Source organism: Neofelis nebulosa, chromosome 4 (genome assembly GCF_028018385.1).
Source record: "Neofelis nebulosa isolate mNeoNeb1 chromosome 4, mNeoNeb1.pri, whole genome shotgun sequence".
Lineage (NCBI taxonomy): Eukaryota > Metazoa > Chordata > Mammalia > Carnivora > Felidae > Neofelis > Neofelis nebulosa.
The window spans coordinates 129263055-129282529 of NC_080785.1; the positions used below are offsets into that span (position 1 = coordinate 129263055).

General features: G+C 44.3%; 1 protein-coding gene across 2 annotated transcripts in view; it reads left to right on the top strand.

The window, feature by feature from the left end:
* PDZRN3 (PDZ domain containing ring finger 3) overlaps positions 1-19475 on the top strand; it is a 240068-nt gene that overhangs the window by 47723 nt on the left and 172870 nt on the right. Inside the window, exon 1 of one of the 2 annotated variants that reach the window (XM_058726210.1) lies at positions 9578-9703. The exons of the other annotated variant lie outside the window; for it this stretch is intronic. Coding sequence (XP_058582193.1) covers positions 9632-9703 — 72 coding nt within the window. The 5' untranslated portion in view covers positions 9578-9631. Of the gene's footprint in view, positions 1-9577; positions 9704-19475 lie in introns of those variants that run through there. 2 annotated transcript variants of the gene reach the window in all.

The following is a 19475-nucleotide window of genomic DNA, read 5'->3' on the forward strand; positions in this document are numbered from 1 at the left end:
CAAAATGTACTTTGGGCAGAATCTGGCTCCTGGGCCTTGATTTGTTGACCCCTGGTGTAGGGGAAGCCTAGAGGTGGGGCAGGATCCTGTGCTAAGAGCAGTGCTGTGACCTAGTTGGGCCAGCAGGGCAGGGCAGGAAGGAGTTACCAGATCCTAGAAGGAAGGGGCCCTGTGGAGAGGGACTTCCCAGACAGGAACAGTCCTCTCTGGAAGGACACTGCTGTCTAGAGACCACCCCATGAGGAAGGACAAATAATCCACGCCTCATTTGTCTTCCCTCCCTTGCTTCTCTTCTCGTGTGCCCCGTTGACTTAAGCCAGCAGAGCGGAGGGAGCACACTGACCTATTCTGTAGAGTGCCCTCCCTGGGAACAAAGGACAGGGTGGGGAAAGAAGGAAGCTGTCTGACTTGAGAAGTTAATGAACCTGGAATCTCTCAGTTCCAAGGCGGGTTGTGTAAACGTTTGCTTCCTGTTGTTATTTATTATTCCTAGCTCTCATAAACATCTACATGTCTGATTCTGTGTGGGGTTTATGTGCATTCTTTCACTTTACAGTCTGAAGGGTAAATGAATCCAGGGAGCTTGAAGAGAACTTGGTACAGAGACCCATTCAGTGCAGAAGTTAGTCATAGAATTGATTCAAATCCCTGGGGCCACGCAAGCTCTCCTTGGCTCTCCACGGCTCTCCACAGGGTTCTTTCTGTAAGGATGATTTTGGAAAGTTATTATATTAAGGTCTCTTTTGGAGTTTGAAAGCAGGGAAACCCTGTTTGCTTGAATGAATGGGTGAATATTGACCTTTAATAGAAAGAGGCATCAACCAGAATGAGTGAATGACTCCATTTAAGGAAAGTACTAATTTAGTCATGTCCTGAAACATCACGTCACACTGTGGATTAAAGTGAGGTCAGCAAAAGTGAATGTCTTTGGTAACCTTGCAGTCCACACTAACAGAGGCCTTGAAAATAAGTATCTTGAGAGTATGTGTTGTGCTTGGTTTTATCCTCACTTTTTTGTATTCTTTGTAATTCAGATTCTTGATTCTTTCTCTAAAAATTCCACTTATCTCTAGGACTTTGACTTCTTTATTTATAACTCTCAAAGCTATCACTAAATGCATAGTAACCCACACCAACCAGATAACAATTTCGTGAAGTCTCACTTTTGCAGGATATAGGATAAATGGGTATTGGTTTCTGTCAACAAGAGTAGTCAGGGAGTTGAATCAAGCAGAATTTGAAAAGGCTAAAGGTTGAGGATTTCGGCAGGCATCTCCGGGAGCTTGTGGTAGGTGCTGATGCTTGTATTCTGACCAGTAAATGGTCTTAAAAAGAGAAATTTCTTACTCTTTGGCGGGGTCTTAGAATTTGACTTGCATCACCCTGAAAACTTGTTTCTCTACATTTTTGTAGTTTGGATCATGTATTTTTACATTCAGAAAACACACGAAAGTTTGCCACGAAAACTTCAGATCTGTGGCATTGATATTTGGCACGGGGCAACTTGGAGAGATCACCAGTTGTCTTCACTTGAGCATTGGCAGTGGGGACAAAATACATCTCAGGTCTTGAGGATACTTGGCTCAGCTTCTAGCACTTACTGAGGTGGGTGGCTGTCCTTACATATCTGTTTTAGTTTTGAATGGCGATGGGTAACACCGTCAGGTTTGCTAACTGTGTTATTTTAATCTGTCTCATCTTAGACTTTGTTCGCCAGTTCTTAACCAAAGAGCTGAACTTCCCAGTTTGGGGGGAGGAAGGGTAAAGGAAAGACTTTGGCAGAAAGTGGGCCGTTCCTTAGCCCAGTGTACTTCAGTGCATGTGTGTGTGATTTCTTCAAAGGGACATCTTCCTTGCAGAATGACAGCAAAAGAACTAAAGGTGATTTCACTGGGTTTTTCTCGCCGTGTTCTTCCCTCCCTCCCTTTCCCATCATACTGCCCCTTACCTCTCTCTCTGTCACATTTCATCCAGACTTTCAGGTTCCATGACCTTGTAAGTATTCTTGGCAGCCAGACATACTTTTGTTGAGAGGGTTACTGCCGAGTTATTATATAAAAATTGGTTTTGAGTGACATGAGTGGAGAGCCACAGAAGCAGTCTGAGGATCCTTGGAGGTTGGTCCATTTCGTCTCCTGCTTGTATAACGAGAAGACAGAGACAGGAAGCGCTGAGGGGCTTGTTCCCATCCCGTCATCTGACAGGTGGAAGACTTGGGGACGGGCTGAGGCCTCATTTGCCGCAGCGCGCTGCCCACACCCCAACACGTGTTCTTGTCAGATGCTTTTCTGTTTCTTCATTCTGGACCTTTTCCTGAGCTTCTGTAAGCACTTTGTCTTTTAAACACACATCGCATTTTGGCCCCACGGTAAACATTATGAGCTTTGGTGGTGAGTTTGCTATGTGACTTGCCCGCCACCTCTCAGGTTTCTCCTTGAGACAGTTACCGCGTTTGATTTCTGGGAGCCAAAGATGAGATGTGCATTCCAGGGACAACGTTTTCTTGTGTGTAGCGTTGCTGTGCCGGCCACAGATGTCACTTTGGAAAGAACACTTGCCTTGGAAACGGGATGCTCAGAGGTGTGATGTATTAACACTGGAGTCACTCATGCAGAGATGGCTTTTCCAGAACGTGGCAGGCACCTTGGTGATCGGTGAACCGCACACATATTGTATTTACTCTTTGTTTGTCAGGTTCCTGAAGACTTAGCTCTGTAATTATAAAGCCCTCTTTTTCCTTTTAAGTACGGTCCAACGCTGTTTGTGTTCATTGTGTTCTTAGGCGATTATGTTGAATCACAGAAGCACGAGTATTTGCAAGATGAAATCCTTCCGAGCTGAGAGGTTTTCTGTATATGAACTTACTAACTTTTTCTTTATAAACCATGCCGTTGCTCTCTCATACTACACTTCAAAGAAGAGGCATCTTATCACAGCCCTTCCGTGAACCGAGAGGTATAAAACCCAGTTAGTTATACTTGATGGCATGCCCTAGTATGACTTGGTTGTGAATGAAGCGATTGTCGAGCACAGGACTGAACTGCCAGAGACAGCAATGGTCTAGAGGAGGGGAAAAACTTGAATCTGTTTTAAAATTCCCCTTCTTTTAGGTGGAGTCAGTATCGGCTGCTGCCTTCTGGCTGTTTTGGGAAAATAAAATTGTGCTTGCTTGACTGAACTCAGTTGATTTCATTTAGGTTTTTAAACAAGGGTTGGGGAGGGAGAGTGAGCTCAGAAAGCTTTCTTAGCTGTCCAGCCTCTCGCTGCCTAATTAGCATGGTCAAATACTCAGTTTGGTTTTCGAAGCTTTGGAGAGCTTTAGCCAAGAAGGCCCTTCTGTCCTGGGGCAGGTTTTCTTGATACTGAGGAGATTAGCAGTCAAGAGGCTCTGAGAGCGGCAGTTAGAATGTACTCGGAGGGCAGCCTTTAGCCCTAGAAGGTAATTAATGTTGGACATTTTTTCTCTTTACAGGCTGAGTGTCAAATATCGGACAGGGCTAGAGCCAGCTCATTAATCCTGGCAACTGTTACTTCTCTGTGATGTTAGAATGTAGAGTATTTGCCCTTTTAATTTTAGGCCTTCTTGTCGCCCACAGTCTACTTATGTCTAGAGGGTGTACTCAGGAGTCTAGCTACATATTCTTCCTGGCAGCCAAAAGTTTGCATTTGTGAAAAGGCAGAAGTGAACAGCTTATCCTGAGTGTGGTGAAAACTCCCTTGAGTATTTGCTGTGATTTTTTTTTTTTTAAAGTGTTACAACATGGGTTAATGTGGTAATGACCCCTGTGTATGGGGAGGTCAATTTTATATGATTTTGGCCCTTTATAAAGCCTCATAAGGTGTTTTTTGGAGGGTTGTATAGATTTGGATGAAAGAACATGGCCCAGGACATGTGCATTTTATCACTGAAAAGGGTTTACTCTCTGTCAAGGGTCACATAGTGAATGTTTGGGGTTTGGGGGCCACATAGTCTGTTGCAACTACTCAACCTGGCCTTCTTAGTGTGAAAATAGCCAGAGACATTATGTAAACACACGAGCATGACTCATTCCAATAAAACTTTATTTAAAAAAAAAAAAAAAACAGACAGTGAGCCACATTTGGTTTGCTGGCTGTGGTCGGCTGACGTTGGCTAGAAAGTGTTGCTTCTGATACATAGGTTTGGCTCTGTGGTTAGATTTCATCTTAGAGGCCGTTGTCCCTCATTTTCCTCCTCGTCCCTTACATTCCACTGTCACTTGCTATATGCCTTGTAATAAAAACAGTCATTCCTGAGGTGCATTGTACATGTTCTGTCATTCGCAGGCAACAGAAGGCCCTAGCTATCAGTTCTGGGGTCTTGTACTACTGCCAGGATGGTCACTTAGGACCTCAGAGAGGCTTTCGGGGGCCAGCAAAACTGATCAGCACTTACGCAAGCCACCACTGGTTTCCAGCCAACTGTCAACAAGCTATAGAATTTGAGATAAGCTATAGAATTTGAGATAAGCCATAGTCCCTGGGGCGCACTGTGGGATACAAAAGAAAAGCTGAAAACCTCCCTTTTGCTAATGAGCTGGTGGCATTTACTTAATTTATCCAAGGTCTCCAGCACGAAAGCTCCAGAAACAATCTTTCCAAAACTCCAGAAGTTTTCCCAAGTTTCCTTTTAAACTAGTGAAATCCAAGTTATATATAGTTTTCCCAAATACAGAAGGGAATCTGCATTTTTATTAGAAAGTTGGGAGGAGGGCGCTCTTAGAAAAGCAGGCTTCTTTCTCTTTGACCCCTCTAGGGTTGGTCAGATTATTTCAATCAGTACCTAATTATTTGCTCTCTCTGGACAGTTGTGCTCCTTTGCCGTATTGCTGTCTCACTGTTCCCTGGATCTCAGGTGTGCCTGGACTGGTGAAGCAACCAGCGGTAGTTGAATTATATGCTCTATTGACAGACGGAATGCACAGTGTGATTTATGGAAGTTGTTCGCATAGAGATCACCAGATAGCTTGATTGCCTGACATCCATGCAAGGTCTTGAGGCCCATGGAAGAGGAAGAGAAACATACTGGAAGGAGCAGATGGAAGTTAATGATATTTTAAGCATTGTGATTAATCGATCCAGGACTTCTTTTTTTTTTTAATGTTTATTTTATTTTTTATTTTTGAGACAGAGAGAGACAGAGCATGAGCAGGGGAGGGGCAGAGAGAGAGGGAGACACAGAATCTGAAGCAGGCTCCAGGCTCTGAGCGGTCAGCACAGAGCCCAATGTGGGTCTCAAAGTCACGGACTGTGAGATCATGACCTGAGCTGAAGTCAGACGCTTCACCGACTGAGCCACCCAGGCGCCTCGATCCAGGACTTCTTTACTTTTTTCCTCCACTAGAACAGAACGTAGTATTGGATTTCCAAGACACTGAGTTAATAACTAGCAATCTGACTACATAAACTTTGATACATTGGAAGAGCTTATTAAAATTTTTGAAAGAGAGATAAAAGAGAAAGAGAATCAGTCCATGGGACCACACATTAAATGGGTCAAAACTTAGAAAACACATAGCTGTGAGCAAACAGATTGGATATTTTATTTATTTATTTTATTACCAAGTTTGAAAAGAGTGGAATGACTGTAGGGACCTGAATCCTAGTCATTTCAGTCCAGCTGCCTTACGTGTAAAAGTAAGATGCTAAATGAAGTGATTTTTAAGATTTGTGTGTGTGTGTGTGTGTGTGAGTCAAAATTCTGTCAACAACAAGCCTAATTAATTTTCTGAGAACAGTCATGCTGTCCCTTGCTCACATCAAGTACAAGCATTGCCCGGGACGTTTTCACCAAACCTAACCCGGTCTTCCAGTCTTTGTCCTGGCCAGACTCGGTCTCAGCGTTGCCTGACCCTGTGAGAGAGGAAGCTATGTGTCTGTCTTTACCAAACAGAACTTGGGAAGCATTTGTGACCGTCCCAACTTTCAGGGCGTGGCTTCTGCTCTCAGGGTTCCAACCAGCCGACTTAGATGTGAACCCTGGGAGCAGAGTCTGTTGGTGAGGTGGGGCCCACCTCTTGGAGATGGATGGAGTTCTCAAGGCCCTTCTCCCCAGGGCAGGACTCACCCTCCGGCAGCTGTGGCTTTGATTGAAAAGGTATGTAGCCCTCCAGAGCTGACTGCAACCAAATGGCATTGGTCTTTGAAAAATGTACTTCAGCACACATTCTCTGTGGAACGTGTTTACTTAGGGATTTTGCCCTTGCTTAGAAGTGAGAATGTGGTTTGAGCTGGATTGCCCCTCACTGAAGGCATTTGCTGTGAATGTGTCTTCAACTAATATGCTTAAGGATTTATAACGAAGAGAGTCATTCTTAAATAAAAGGACGCTGATACAGAAAGCAGTAATGGTGGATGCTATCTCTGTTTGAAGATAAGGGTTTTGTCACAAAGCCAGGGTTTATGGTGGGAATACTGAGTAGCGGACCATGGCAGGTGATAAATCACTTTTCTCACCACTGGATATTGAGAAGAAAGGAATGCAAAGACCTTTTTTAAAAAATAGGAAAAGAAGTGCTCCGGAGCATTTATAAATGATATAGAATGTTTGCAGTAGAACCAAGATTGTGGGTATGCATGGTGTGAGGTGAAACGTTGTAATTCAATTATGAGGAAAGCTTTTATAAAAATACAAGTTTTTAGACAGAGTTTCTAAAAACTCAGTCCATACATTGAATGGAGTCAAATGATGTTTTTTGATTTAGGGTTTTCATGCAAGTTGAACAGGTAACTATGGTGATCCTAAAACTCAGGACCTTTATCTTGGTTTTACTTCCTGCACAAGTTTTCTTGACATTGCCTACAACTAGGTAGATCAGAAAAAACAGGAAGAACACTCATTTGCAGCACGCTAAGGGTGAGAACAAAGTAAGCACTGTAAGAAATTTTTGAGGAACATTTTGAAAGGCATGAGTCCAGAGAGGAATTTGGGAGGTGGGGGTCCTCCTCCTCCCCCATTCTTGGTCCCCAGGGGAAATGATGCCATTGCCCCTTGGACACATTGAGGCTCCTACTTTCCTCCACCATGCTTCCTTGTGGGTAGGAAGGCCCTGACCCCTCATCAGTCAAAGACTAGCCTTTGGGGAAACCTGAAGCTAGGCAGCTGGCCAACTGGAGTGGTAGATTTTCCTACAGAGGCTTTAGTCCTTTCTAAAGGGCTCTGCTAAAGCATAGTTCCATCATTGGGTGAGGGTGTGGGTTCACACAGCATTAATAATGGTGAGGCTGGGGACAGGTAAGGTATGGGTGTGAAGTGAGGACTCCTTTGCCACTTAGTGCGATATGAACAATAAATTCATGTCCAGGAATTTTCTTGATGTGCTGCTTTTATTTGGCGACTAACACAAAAAATGGAATACCCCTGTAATTATTGACATCAAATGCCATTGCAAGGTCTTCAGTTTTGTTAATGTTCCTCAAGTGTCTTCTATTTTTTTTAATGTTTATTTTTGAGAGAGACTGAGTGTGAGTGGGGGAGGGGCAGAGAGACAGTGAGACATAGAATCTGAAGCAGGCTCCAGGCTCTGAGCTGTCAGCACAGAGCCCGATGTGGGCTCAAACTCAGGAACGGCAAGATCAGGACCTGAGCTGAAGTCAGACGCTTAACCGACTGAGCCACCCAGGCGCCACCCCTCCTCAGGTGTCTTCTAGACTGTATGCTCTATGAGTTGCCCAGTCAGTATTCGTTAGTTCAGTCATTTGTTCACTTGTTAGTTCGTGCATTCATTCATTCAAGAAATACCTGAGGCCTTGTGCTTACCAGTTACTGCCTCAGGTGCCACTACACCCCAGAGAAGTAAACAAGCCTCCTTTACTGATGAGCTTATTATCCTAGGAGGTTAGAGCCAGCGATAAGCCAAACCAAGTATATAATGTGTTGGCTGGACAGTGAGTGCCTGGAAGGAAATGAAGCAGGGTAGGGGGATCGGAAGTGAGCGAATGCTAACATAGCCTCCATTATGTTCCCAGCTACCCTCAGGTATCAGCATCTCCTAACCTTCTCTGCCTGTTACCCTGACAACAGCAAGACGCTCATCCCCATTTAGTGATGAGGAGACCAAGGCACAATGTTTATGTCCTCCTAAGGGGACATAGGAGCTACATGTCATATTACCCAGAGCCCTTGCTCTGAACCCCTCCAGTGTCCCTCATCTTGACAGCTGCCGTTTCTATCCCAGGACCCGGTGAAGGATTGGTGGGTATGTGTTTGAATTTGCAACTCAAAGGCAACATGCCAAGTACTGGAGAGGAAAGAGACTTGAACTTGGGTACTGCCTGGAGAAGTCCCAGAGCAGTGAAGAGGGTGCCTGGGAACACTGCCACCGTGCTAGAATGTCCCGGGAGCCCTGAGCACTGTGGGCTTTGGGGTGCAGTGGTGGCATGGTGGTTCTGGTTCTCTTCTCAGAGAACTTCACTGAGGAGGAGCTGGTACAGAGTAAAGGAGAGAAAGGTATTTGGTGCAGTAGGAATTGTCAGAGTAGAAATCAGAGGCTTGAAAGAATGTGACCCCCCAAGACGCAGGAATAGGTGCCTTTGTATAGGTATGAGGTGTGCCTGCGGCCCCTCCCTCCACTCCTCCTCAGAAGAGATTCTTAACCTGCTTGTCTCGGGATGTTCACCTGAGGTGATTTTGAGTGAAACTCAAGTCTTCATTTCATGCAACATTCTCCAGCTTCCTCTTCCCTAGGAACTAAAAGTTTGAGGAAGGACCTTCTAAAATCTTGTGTCCTGTGATGACTCCAGGAATAAAGAAGAATTGAACATAATTGACGGGGTGAGGCAACGTGATGAGGAAAAAGGTCATGTGATTTGGAACCACATGAATTTGATTAACGTTTTGGCCGTAGTACATTCCTTGGGCAAGTTCACTGACTTCTTAGGGCCTCAGTTTTTTCATCTGGAAATGGGATAATGACATGTACATCCTGATAGATCAGGAGCGAAATAGGAATTTTGTCAGGGCTCCCTAACTTCCATTGCCTTTCCCTTGCTGCCCAGAAAATCTCTTTTAAAAACTAGGGGTCTGGGGGCGCCCAGGTTGAGGGTCCGACTTCAGATCAGGTCATGATCTCACAGTTTGTGGGTTCGAGCCCCACGTCGGGCTCTGTGCTGACAGCTCAGAGCCTGGAGCCTGTTTTGGATTCTGTGTCTCCCTCTCTTTCTGCCCCCACCCCGCCCCCCTCAAAAATAAATGTAAAAAAAAAAAAATTTTTTTTTTTCAAACTTGGGCGGCTGGCTTACCTTCATCAAATAGAGACAATTTCCAGCACAGTGCTCTGGGTGGGTCCAAAACAACGCTTGTAGGCTTATCAATGTGCCTGTCACTTGTTCCAGTCACAGGATTTCAATTTCCTCTTAGTGCTGTAGCTGGTTATTTAATTTTTAAGAAATCGCATGGCAAACACCACGTATCAGGAGCCAGGGCTATGAAAAGGGTATGCCGCAAAAAGGGTTTGGTTTTTTGCCAGCTGATTCCAGGCCACATTTGCTGCCACGTGCTGGTGCATCAGATGACTGGCACAGGAATCCTCAGCTCGCTGCTGATTGGCCTTTCTCACTTGGGTCACTAGAGGGTAGTTCTGTGGTGTAATGTGTCCGTCATCAGGGCACCGGCATGCATTTACCAAAATTCTGCAGGAAGAGTGATTCTCTGCTCCGATGTGGGAAGAGCCCTGTGGATCTCCAGGTAGCTCAAAGGCTGTAAAATGTCTCAAGTCAAAAGTAGTTTTAATTTACTGCTTCAGAGATGCAGCATGAAACATAAGACACCAGCAAGTTTATTTTTGGAGCACCTAAAGCCTCATGGTTTTTGGAAGGTTTATAACAAGGGCACTTTACCATTTGTAGGGCTTTTAACCTTGAATTTAAAAACGGGAGGACTTTCTGTCATCGTAACCAGCTCCAGGCAGAAGAGCAGGTTAGTGAGGATCTGTATCTTTTTACAGATACGACTGCTGGCGTGGTCTGTGGCTTTGGTGCCAGCTACCATTTCTTGTCGCCTCCCGGCTTCACATAGCTGGTCCCTTGGTTGGTGCCTTTGTCTCACTGGGATCAGAGCAGTTCTGTCACCTGTCCGAGAAACCTTGACTACTTCTCCCATTGGAAGTAAAACTGCCTTCCTTACCCCGTTTCCTTTAGCCCCTTCCTTATTCCCTTATTAACATTAGCCCCAAGTTTGTTTTTTATTTTAGTGTTTATTTATTTTTGAGAGAGAGAGCAGGGGAGGGGCAGAGAGAGGGGGAGACCCAGAATCTGAAGCAGGCTCCGGGCTCTGAACTGTCAGCAAAGAGACCGACATGGGGCTCGAAGTCACGAGCTATGAGAACATGACCTGAGCCGAAGTCAGACACTTAATCCACTGAGCCACCTAGGCATCCCGCATTAGCCCCAAGTTTTAATTTTATTTCTTGAAATAAAATTTATTTTAGTGTTTCTTTTTACTAGTATTTACTATGTAACTTTGTCCCCACCTTTAAACCATGCACTCCGTGAAAAGAGGCCCCAGTTTTTGTACCTGCTGCCCTCGTCTAGTGCCCGACACACCTGAGGCCCTCTGTTACTGTTTAAGCAAGGAAGGTAGTAGCTGAAGTTTTAAAAGTGTAAGCCTTTCAGGGGTACCTGGGTGGTTCCTTTGGTTAAGCACCTGACATTAAAAAATATATTTTTTTTTAACGTTTATTTTTGAGAGAGCAGAGGGAGGGGGAGATAGAGAATCCGAAGTAGGCTCCAGGCTCTAGGCTGGCAGCACTGAGCCTCACGTGGGGCTCAAACTCACAAGCCGTGAGAACATGACCTGAGCCAAAGTTGGACACTTAACCCACTGAGCCATCCGGGCACCCCAAGCCCCTGAGCCTTGATCTCCGTTCAGGTCTTGATCTCAGGGTCATAGGTTCAAGCCTTGTGTCGGGCTCCACGCTGGATATTAAGCCTACTTCATTGAAAGTTTATGTTTAAAAGGCAGAAAGCAGTCTGGAGGAAGGTTGATTGAGGTGCGAGCATTGTTAAAAATTTTTTTCCATAAATTAACCTGGTTTTTACCTTAATATATGTAGAGTTCTCTGAATTATGTCTGCCAGATAAATAGGACTAATTTGGGGGGCTTTTTTTGTAATTAAATGGACTTTGAATAAGAAGCAATTTCAGTGTTTGTTCTATTTGTGTGCAATTGATAAAAATTTTTAATCATCAGTTTTGTTTTGAACCCCTAAGGCATTTGTTAAGAACTTTGAAATCCCAGGCCATGATTTTGGCCTGTGGTTTTTAATAACAACCGTACCTGGTGTTTGTTGAGGGATGTCGTAGTCACTGATTTTTTTCTTTTTTATCTTCTTACATCATTTCCATATGTAGTTTAGAAGGCTTGTTCCTAAATCCTCATTTCACAGTTTGCAGAATTCAACACAGGAGGATGTTTAAGACATTGTGCCCTTGTTGTAGAAGTATCTACACACATCATAGTTGTGCCAGTTGTGTCCTCAGTGATCAGTGTCCATGCTGTTCAAGCTAACAGGCTCTTGAAACTTGTTCTTTTCACATCTTGCCATTTGGGGTGGGGAAGAGCAACCCATTTCTGGATGCCCTTTGGAGGGCACACGTAATGAAGAACTAGGTTTTTGTCTAACGTTTTTCCATGGATCCAATTCTATTACTGTAGAGATGTTCTGAGCAATAGATAATGGAACTTGTAAATCAAAACAGCTTAAACATGTTGTGTTAGGTAAAAGGACTGAGTGATTGTAAGGTCAGTGAGCTGAGTAGTTCGGTGACCTTGTCAAAAAGCTACATTCTTCTTGGTCATTCTTAGCATGTCAGCTCGGTCTCCTCATGGTCACAAGATGGCTGCCACAGGTCCTAACATCACATCTGGACAGCCTCCAGAGACAGCAACAAGACAAAGATGCTTTCCTAGAAGTCCTGAAACAGACCGTACCTTTATATTGAGTTGCTAAATAGAGTGGGTCACACCCCAACTCCATTATAAGACATAATTTTCCTGTGATTGGCTTGGCCCCAACGGGATTCATTCATGGTCTCTGAGGGTTACTAACTCTGGATTGTCCCATCAAAGAAAAGGTGTGAAAGAGAAAGGTGGGCAGTAAATGGTCACTGCCATTCCAGGCTTCTCTGACTGGAAGCCCCCTTCGTAAATGTATTTATTGCCCTCAGATAATGAGCATTTTATGAAATTGGAACAAAGGGAGAGTTCTTTCGGTGTGGAATTCTCACATAGATTTAGTTATGCCTTCTGGTAGTTTTGTGATAAAGCCAGTCGTTCAGTATTCTATGAAATGAATCCTGTGCTCACAGGTCATGGGAATATTCCAGTAAGATTATAAAATCACATTTTAGTCTCAATCTGGTGAGTGAGCATGACTGTTTCCCAGTTGGGGTTTTCTACAGTCCTTGTATTAGAAGAGATGTCATTTTGTGTAAACCAGGAAAGGGAATATGTTCGAGTAAGTCTCACTGCAAAGTTGCCCAACACACCATCCCTCCTCCTTCCTGTCACCCCAGAAAATTTGGAAGGTAACTTAAAATTGTCAAGCAGTCATCATGTAGCATCTGGAAATTTGAAGCTTCTGGTACCTTGTCCTTTTCCCTAATTATGTGAATACTTTGAACCTTTTGGCTTTCCATTGTTGGACCTTTCTGAAGTTGACAAAGGTACTGAGTTTATTTTTACTTTTCTCAGCTGTCACTTATTTCTTTGACATAAAAATCCTTATCTCACAGGATAAGCTTCAGAAAATGGCCTGAGCAATAAAGACAAACCTGGTTTTTATAACAGGAACGCCTTTTATCGGAAATAAAGTTTTGTTTTTTTTTTTTTTTAATTTTTTTTTTCAACGTTTTTTATTTATTTTTGGGCAGAGAGAGACAGAGCATGAACGGGGGAGGGGCAGAGAGAGAGGGAGACACAGAATCGGAAACAGGCTCCAGGCTCCGAGCCATCAGCCCAGAGCCTGACGCGGGGCTCGAACTCACGGACCGCGAGATCGTGACCTGGCTGAAGTTGGACGCTTAACCGACTGCGCCACCCAGGCGCCCCGGAAATAAAGTTTTTAACAAGCAGGGTCGTTTGGGAACCTGTAAGATTTGTCCTATCTTCCTAGGGTATTGAGGAAGTTGAAGTCAGCCTACAGGTTTATCTGCTTTATTCTTAGAGACAGTATTCAGGAACATGAACTCTCGGCGCATCCAACTTTTCTCCTTTTCAGAGGAAACGTGGGCCTACGGAGAATAAGTGATCTGTTCACTTCTGTTGATTTTCAGTGGGTATTTCATTCCCTATGGCCCCAGAAAACACACAGCACACACAATCCTGTATGGCATCATACGTGTTGTTGCTATAACAGTTCTGTACTTAGATAGCTTTGATTTGTAAAAGTAGCAGTTGGTAGTGGCTATCAAGAAATAGCACTCCCTGACATTTAGTGAGCACTTACTGTGTGCCAGGCGGCACACATAGGACCTGTGCTGGCATCATCGCTTCAACCTCACAGTCATGTTAGTATTCCCCTTTTTACAGCCAAGGAAAGGGGAGTTGAGGCGTTAGACTTGCCCAATCTCGCACAGCTGGCCAGCAGCAGGCTTAGGATTCCGGCCCACATTGGGCTGATCTCAGACCCCTGGGTGACAGGTTGTCGTGGTGATGCTGAGAAGGAAGGTTCCTGACTGGCATCAGGTGTGACCTGGAAGAGTGAGCAGCCATAGGACGGGATGGGTCACCCCCGGCATGGGCTGCTGTGTCGATCAGGTGGCAACTTGAACTCGGCCCTGCAGTGGAAGAGAGGGGGAGAGAAGGAGCCTCAAAGACTTAGTCCCTGGTGGGACAAGTTGGTTCAGGTGCTGGAAGAAGCTGATGGAATCCAGATGGGGCTGGGGTTGTGATCCTAGCTCCCCATGACACACATCCCAAATTGAGGCCATATGGCTGCTGCTGCAAAGAGACCCAGATGCTGGCTTAGGTGACAGGTGAGACTAGGCCACATGGACACACGGGGAGACAATAGCCACAGCCCTGCAAGGCGCATGGGTGAGTCTCAGGATCGTAGAAAACTCTCAGGTGGGAAACGAAATTTTACAGACTTGAAATGATAGCATCAGGTGGCACCTGGGTAGCTCCGTCAGTAAGCATCTGACTCTTGATACTGGGTTTGTGGGATCAAGCCCCACATCAGGCTGTATGTTGACAGTGCAGAGCCTGCTTGGGATTCTCTCTCTCTATTCCTGTCTGCCCCCTCCCCTGTTCTCTCTCTGTGCCCCTCCCCTGGTCTCTCTCTCTCTTTTTCAAACATAAATAAACTTAAAAAAAAGTCAGGCTCAGGTCGGCAGCTATAAGTCATTCAGCTGGGATTGCCAGCCCTGGCTCTGAGATTTTGGATGTAGAGTTAAACAGGTTTGACTCTAGAAGGCGTAGCTCAGGAAGCAAGACCCAGAGCCAGGAAGAGGGCGGAATATCAAAGACTGCAGAGCCACATCCTCTGAACCAGTAACCGCTCTCATGGCAGCCCAGAAGCCCAGGGAAGAAGGTATGTGTTCCAGATAGCGCCTGTTGGTGATCATAATTACAGCAACACCAATGACTGAGAGGCTACACCAGGTTGTGAGCTTGAGCCATGGAGGCAGATTGCATCACTTACCAGCTCCTGTATCTTCTTGCTTTATTACTTCTAGTACATTGCTTTCCCTTTCTGGGCCTCCAGAAATGGCATCATATGTGTTGTTGCTATAACAATTCTGTATTTAGATAGCTTCGATGTTGTAGAAGTAGCAGTTGGTAGTGGCTATCAGGAAATAGCCTCTCGTGTACAATTGGAATAATAATAATGCTTCACAGAATTTACAGCAGGTAACAGTAAATCTCTTCTGTAAAGGGACAAATGGTGAATATCTGTGGCACTGGGAGCCATGTGGTCTCTGTTGAGACTCTTCCATGCTGCTGTAAACTGGAGGAAAGTTCCGGCATTTGAAAGTCTGTTATTTGTCATAGAAATTTGCAGAAAAGCCTGCAGTAGGCAAGTGGCCCTTGGCTTATAAATGAAATTGCATAAAATGGTAGCCATAAGTGTTAGACTTTGGACTCCAGAGTGTCAACACAGTCAAATGCAAAGAATGGCTAACTTTTATTATTTTTTTTTAACGTTTCTTTATTTTGAGAGTGAAAACGTGAGCAGAGGAGAACAGAGAGGGAGAGAGAGAATCCCAACCAGACTGTGTGTTGTCAGCACAGAGCCTGACATGGGGCTCAGTCTTATGAACTGTGAGATCGTGACCCAAACTGAAATCAAGAGTCAGACACTTGACCGACTGAGCCACCCAGGCTCCCCACCTCCTTTTTTTTTTAATACAAAGTTTTAGGCTGCCTAAATGTGATAATATGAGGCATGTTCTTTCTCTAAGTCTACCCACCTTTGTCCTAACATTCCTTTTGATTTATCTATCTCATCTACCCTTTTTCAAATAGAAAATATAATTTGGCAAGTGGCAGCCCATAGTTAAATAAGTACCACCAAAAAGTCTGAAAATGTGTTTTTCATTTACAAGGAAAAGAGTTAAGCTTAGAGATGTTGTGTGTTGCCAGTAACACTGGGAGATGTACTTCATCCTTAAGGTGAGAAGCAGCTGAGAAATGGATCTTGGAACCTTTTTTGGTGAAGTATTCTCTTACTCTCTCTTGAAATTAAAAAGAAAAAGAAGTGAAGAAAGTGCAGAAAGCCATGTTAGGGTGCTCTCTCTTCAAGCTCTGTAAATTTTAGATGCTGTTGCACTAAATAAAGGCTAGGGAGCATAAATGGCCAGCCTAAATGGGGCTGACCGTGGTAAATACAGGTTTTGGTGCCTGGCACATATTTTGTAACAAGGTTCTCCAAAAGCAAAAGCAAAGTGAGGTCTGAGTAATGACCTATTTCGTCTGCAGTTTGCAGGGAATGAGGCCTTTTTTCTTTAATTTTTCAAAAGAACTCTGGAAAGCGTTTCTAATTTCAGTCTAATGAAACCTAACATCAGGCGTTTCTCAGGTCAGTGTTTTCTACGAATCACACCCCACGGTCATCTTGTAACATAATGTCCAGTATTCACACACTCTCTGCATAACCTACATCTTTAGATTGCTTTTTATTAGTTTGGACCCTGACTATTGTGAGGAAGTTTTCATGACTATTATGTATGTGTCTGTGACATGAATTCATCAAGTGCCCATTAGTTCCTACTATGTGCAGTCCACTCACTCCTGAATGTGAATGTCATGAAGACTGAGGCTTTTCTGTACCGATTTAAAGATTTGAAATCCACCCAGATCAGAAGATGTTTCTGACCAAAATTGACGATGCTGTCAGTGGGGTTTGGTGAGCAGAATGGATCTTCTTGAAATTTGTAAAGCTTATGTGGGTATTTCGAGAAAACAGCAAGACAGCTTTTCCAGCAAAAAAAGATGATTTGGTTTTCTCTGTCATATTAATGGTACCAAGCTGTGATGATTTAAAATAGCACAAAGAAATGAGGAAAGAGTTGGCTTTTAGGTTGGCTTGTCCTGGAATGGAGACCTAGGACTTAATGAGTTCAGGCTGAAATTTCCCAAACCCTGGCCTCAGAAAAATCCAGACATGTGCCAGTTCAAAGTTCAAACTGCAGCACCCTTTCCTGTGTTGATCATGTGAAACGTGTGATTCCTCAGAAGTAGTCCAGTATTTCTCTGATAATAGCCGTGTCCTGAGAGGTGAACGGACTAGTAATGTGAGATGCTAAGTTATAAAGCTTCCATTCTCAGGTGCCTACATGTTGGATACACTTGAGGGATCTCCGTTGGTGAGTAGAAGAAAAGCATCCATTGTGCAGGACGCCCTTGCTCCCTGCAGCCCAGCATTCACTCGTGTGTCCAGCAGCCTCTCTAGAAATGCTGAGTAATCAGAGCAGGGACACTCATTCCATCGGAGCCCTGGACAGAAAGACAGCTTGCTGTGCTCAGAGCAATTCTAAAGAGGGAAGAAGGTGTGGGGTTTGCCAAAGTAGGGGTGAGTGCTATTGCATGAAACGTGGAGAGCTTTCAAAAATATTTGCTACTTTTCTTGAAAACAGCTCCACAAAAGCATTTTAGCAGATGTGGAAAGAAAACATTATCCAGCCCATGTATCGACGAAATCTACTACACATTTTTCCCCAAGCATCCAATAATCCATTAGAAGTAAAGTGTTCCTAACTGCAGGCAAGGTAAGAAAGTCATTGTCTGAAGTTTATTATCTGGAATGCTATAGTGGGACATGGTGTGCTAATGGGTGAATTCACTTACTTTTCAAATGGTTTCCCCAGAGGAGCTGTTTACATGATTGTCCTTCTCTTTTCCTGCTCCTCTCCCTGTTGCTCTCTGACCAACATCGTTTAGATTTAGCAGATAGAGTCGAGTAGTTGCAAATGTGCCAAACCTACTTCATGCACATGAGCACTGTCCCCTTGGAGCCAAGGGACTTTCTGTACTAAGGATTCTTAATCTTAATGCAGTATTCCTGCCTATGAGTGAGGGTCAGCCTTGGCTGTATTAACACAGAAACATCCCTGTTCTAAAAACCTCCATCTCTATACACTTAATTTGATGGTTATGCAAGGGGATCCATCTGCCAAAGGCCATAGTCCATCCAGTGAGAAGAGGAACAGACATTACAAAGCTGTATCTAAACCCCTTTCAGGGGCGCCTGGGTGACTCAGTCGGTTAAGCGTCCAGCTCTGGATTTCAGCTCAGGTCTTGATCTCACGGTTTGTGAGTTCGAGCTCTGCATTGGGCTCTCCGCTGACTGTGCAGAGCCTGCTTGAGATTCTGTGTCTCCTTTTCTCTCTCCCCCTCCCCTCCTGGCTCTGTATCTCTCCCTCTCTCAAAATAAGTAAATAAAACATTATAAAAAAATAAACTTGAATGAGTAGATTGGGTATTTCCCGTTATGGAGCAAAATGTATCAGTCATGCCATTGAGCAGATATGTTTACATGATTTCCCATTTCTTCTACCATGTATACAGTGGCACAGGTTTTCTTACAGCATGCTCTGTTTCTCAATCTGATTATAAAAATTAAGCTCCCTAGATTATATTCCCATGGCGGGGTGAGGGAAGGGCACCCAGCTTTAGGGTTGAATTTTGACCTGCCCCTACCCGAGTCAGCCTGTCTTATTTAGTCTCCCTTTCTTAAACTCTTGAACAGGGTCATCAGTAAAGCCAAAAAAACAGGACCTGTGTTAGAATCAAAATCAATTGCCCAATGTAGCCGTTGGCACCTAAAAAGGACTGTGCACAGTGTTTTTCTTCTCTTGAGATTTTAAGGAAAAAAGTTTCACGGTTTTAACAGACAGGGTTTTAAACCTTTGGCGTTAAAGTCATGTTAATACTCTCAGATTGTTGGTTGCCTTGAGAGCAGGCACTGTTTGGTGCAGGCTCTGTCCCCCGCAGAGATAGAAGTTCCAGGGTTCATGGCACTAATTAGACCATGTCAGGCAGGGATGGGGGGCAGGGCAGGGCCACAGCTTCTGCCTTTGGCAAAAAATATTAACTGTGATTTGACAGTGAACTGTGTGCTCGCGTGTTCTCTGTGAGCGTAAATATTGATCCCAAAGAAAAACTAAGATGATACTGTGGTGTGGCACGTTTCCACAGTTCTTCTGTCCGTATTGTTATTTTAAAAAATATTTTTATTTAAATTCATTCTGTTTTTTTTTAAGGCTTATTTTTTACAGAGGGAGAGCAAATAGGGCAGGAGCAGAGAGGAGGGTGGAGAGAGAGAGAGAGAGAGAAAGAGAGAGTCATGAGTAAACTCCATGCCATCCCTGTAGAGCCTGATGCAGGACTCAAACCCATGAACCCGAGATCATGACCTGAGCTGACACCGAGAGTCAGACACTTAACTGTCTAAGCCACCCTAAATGCATTCTTTTTAAGCCACCCAGGTGCCCCTAAATTCATTCTTTTTAAGTGTAAACAAATTTTAAAAAGAAATAATCCTAAATAAATAAGACCTCCTTGAATGGCATAGCCTAATCTTTTATTAACATGGTTATCATTTGAGGGTCCCATTCCCCTGACTTATAAAATAGCATCAGAACCAAGAGGAATCAAAGTTCAGTATGTTGCTGGCGTGAAACTGTAATTTTTAAGAACCCAGATCTCAGTAACTTCTCCAGTTCAGCCATGAGGTTCGGAAAGCCCTCGTCAATCAGGCAGAATGTGTTAAATCCAAACCCACTGAAACACATTAGCCAGAGAATGGCCATGCACAGCCCCTGGCTCCTTGTGGCTACCTGGGTGTTCTGTTCTGGTTGCTGGGAGTACCTACAGGCTTCTTGAGGTTAGGAGCCCTGTCTTAACACTCCTGTAGCATTTTTCTTGCGGTGTAATCCTAGTGATGTGCATATAGCATACGCCATAATCACTTGCCGTGCACACTTGGGCCATCTGGCAGCTGGCCAAGCAGAGCATT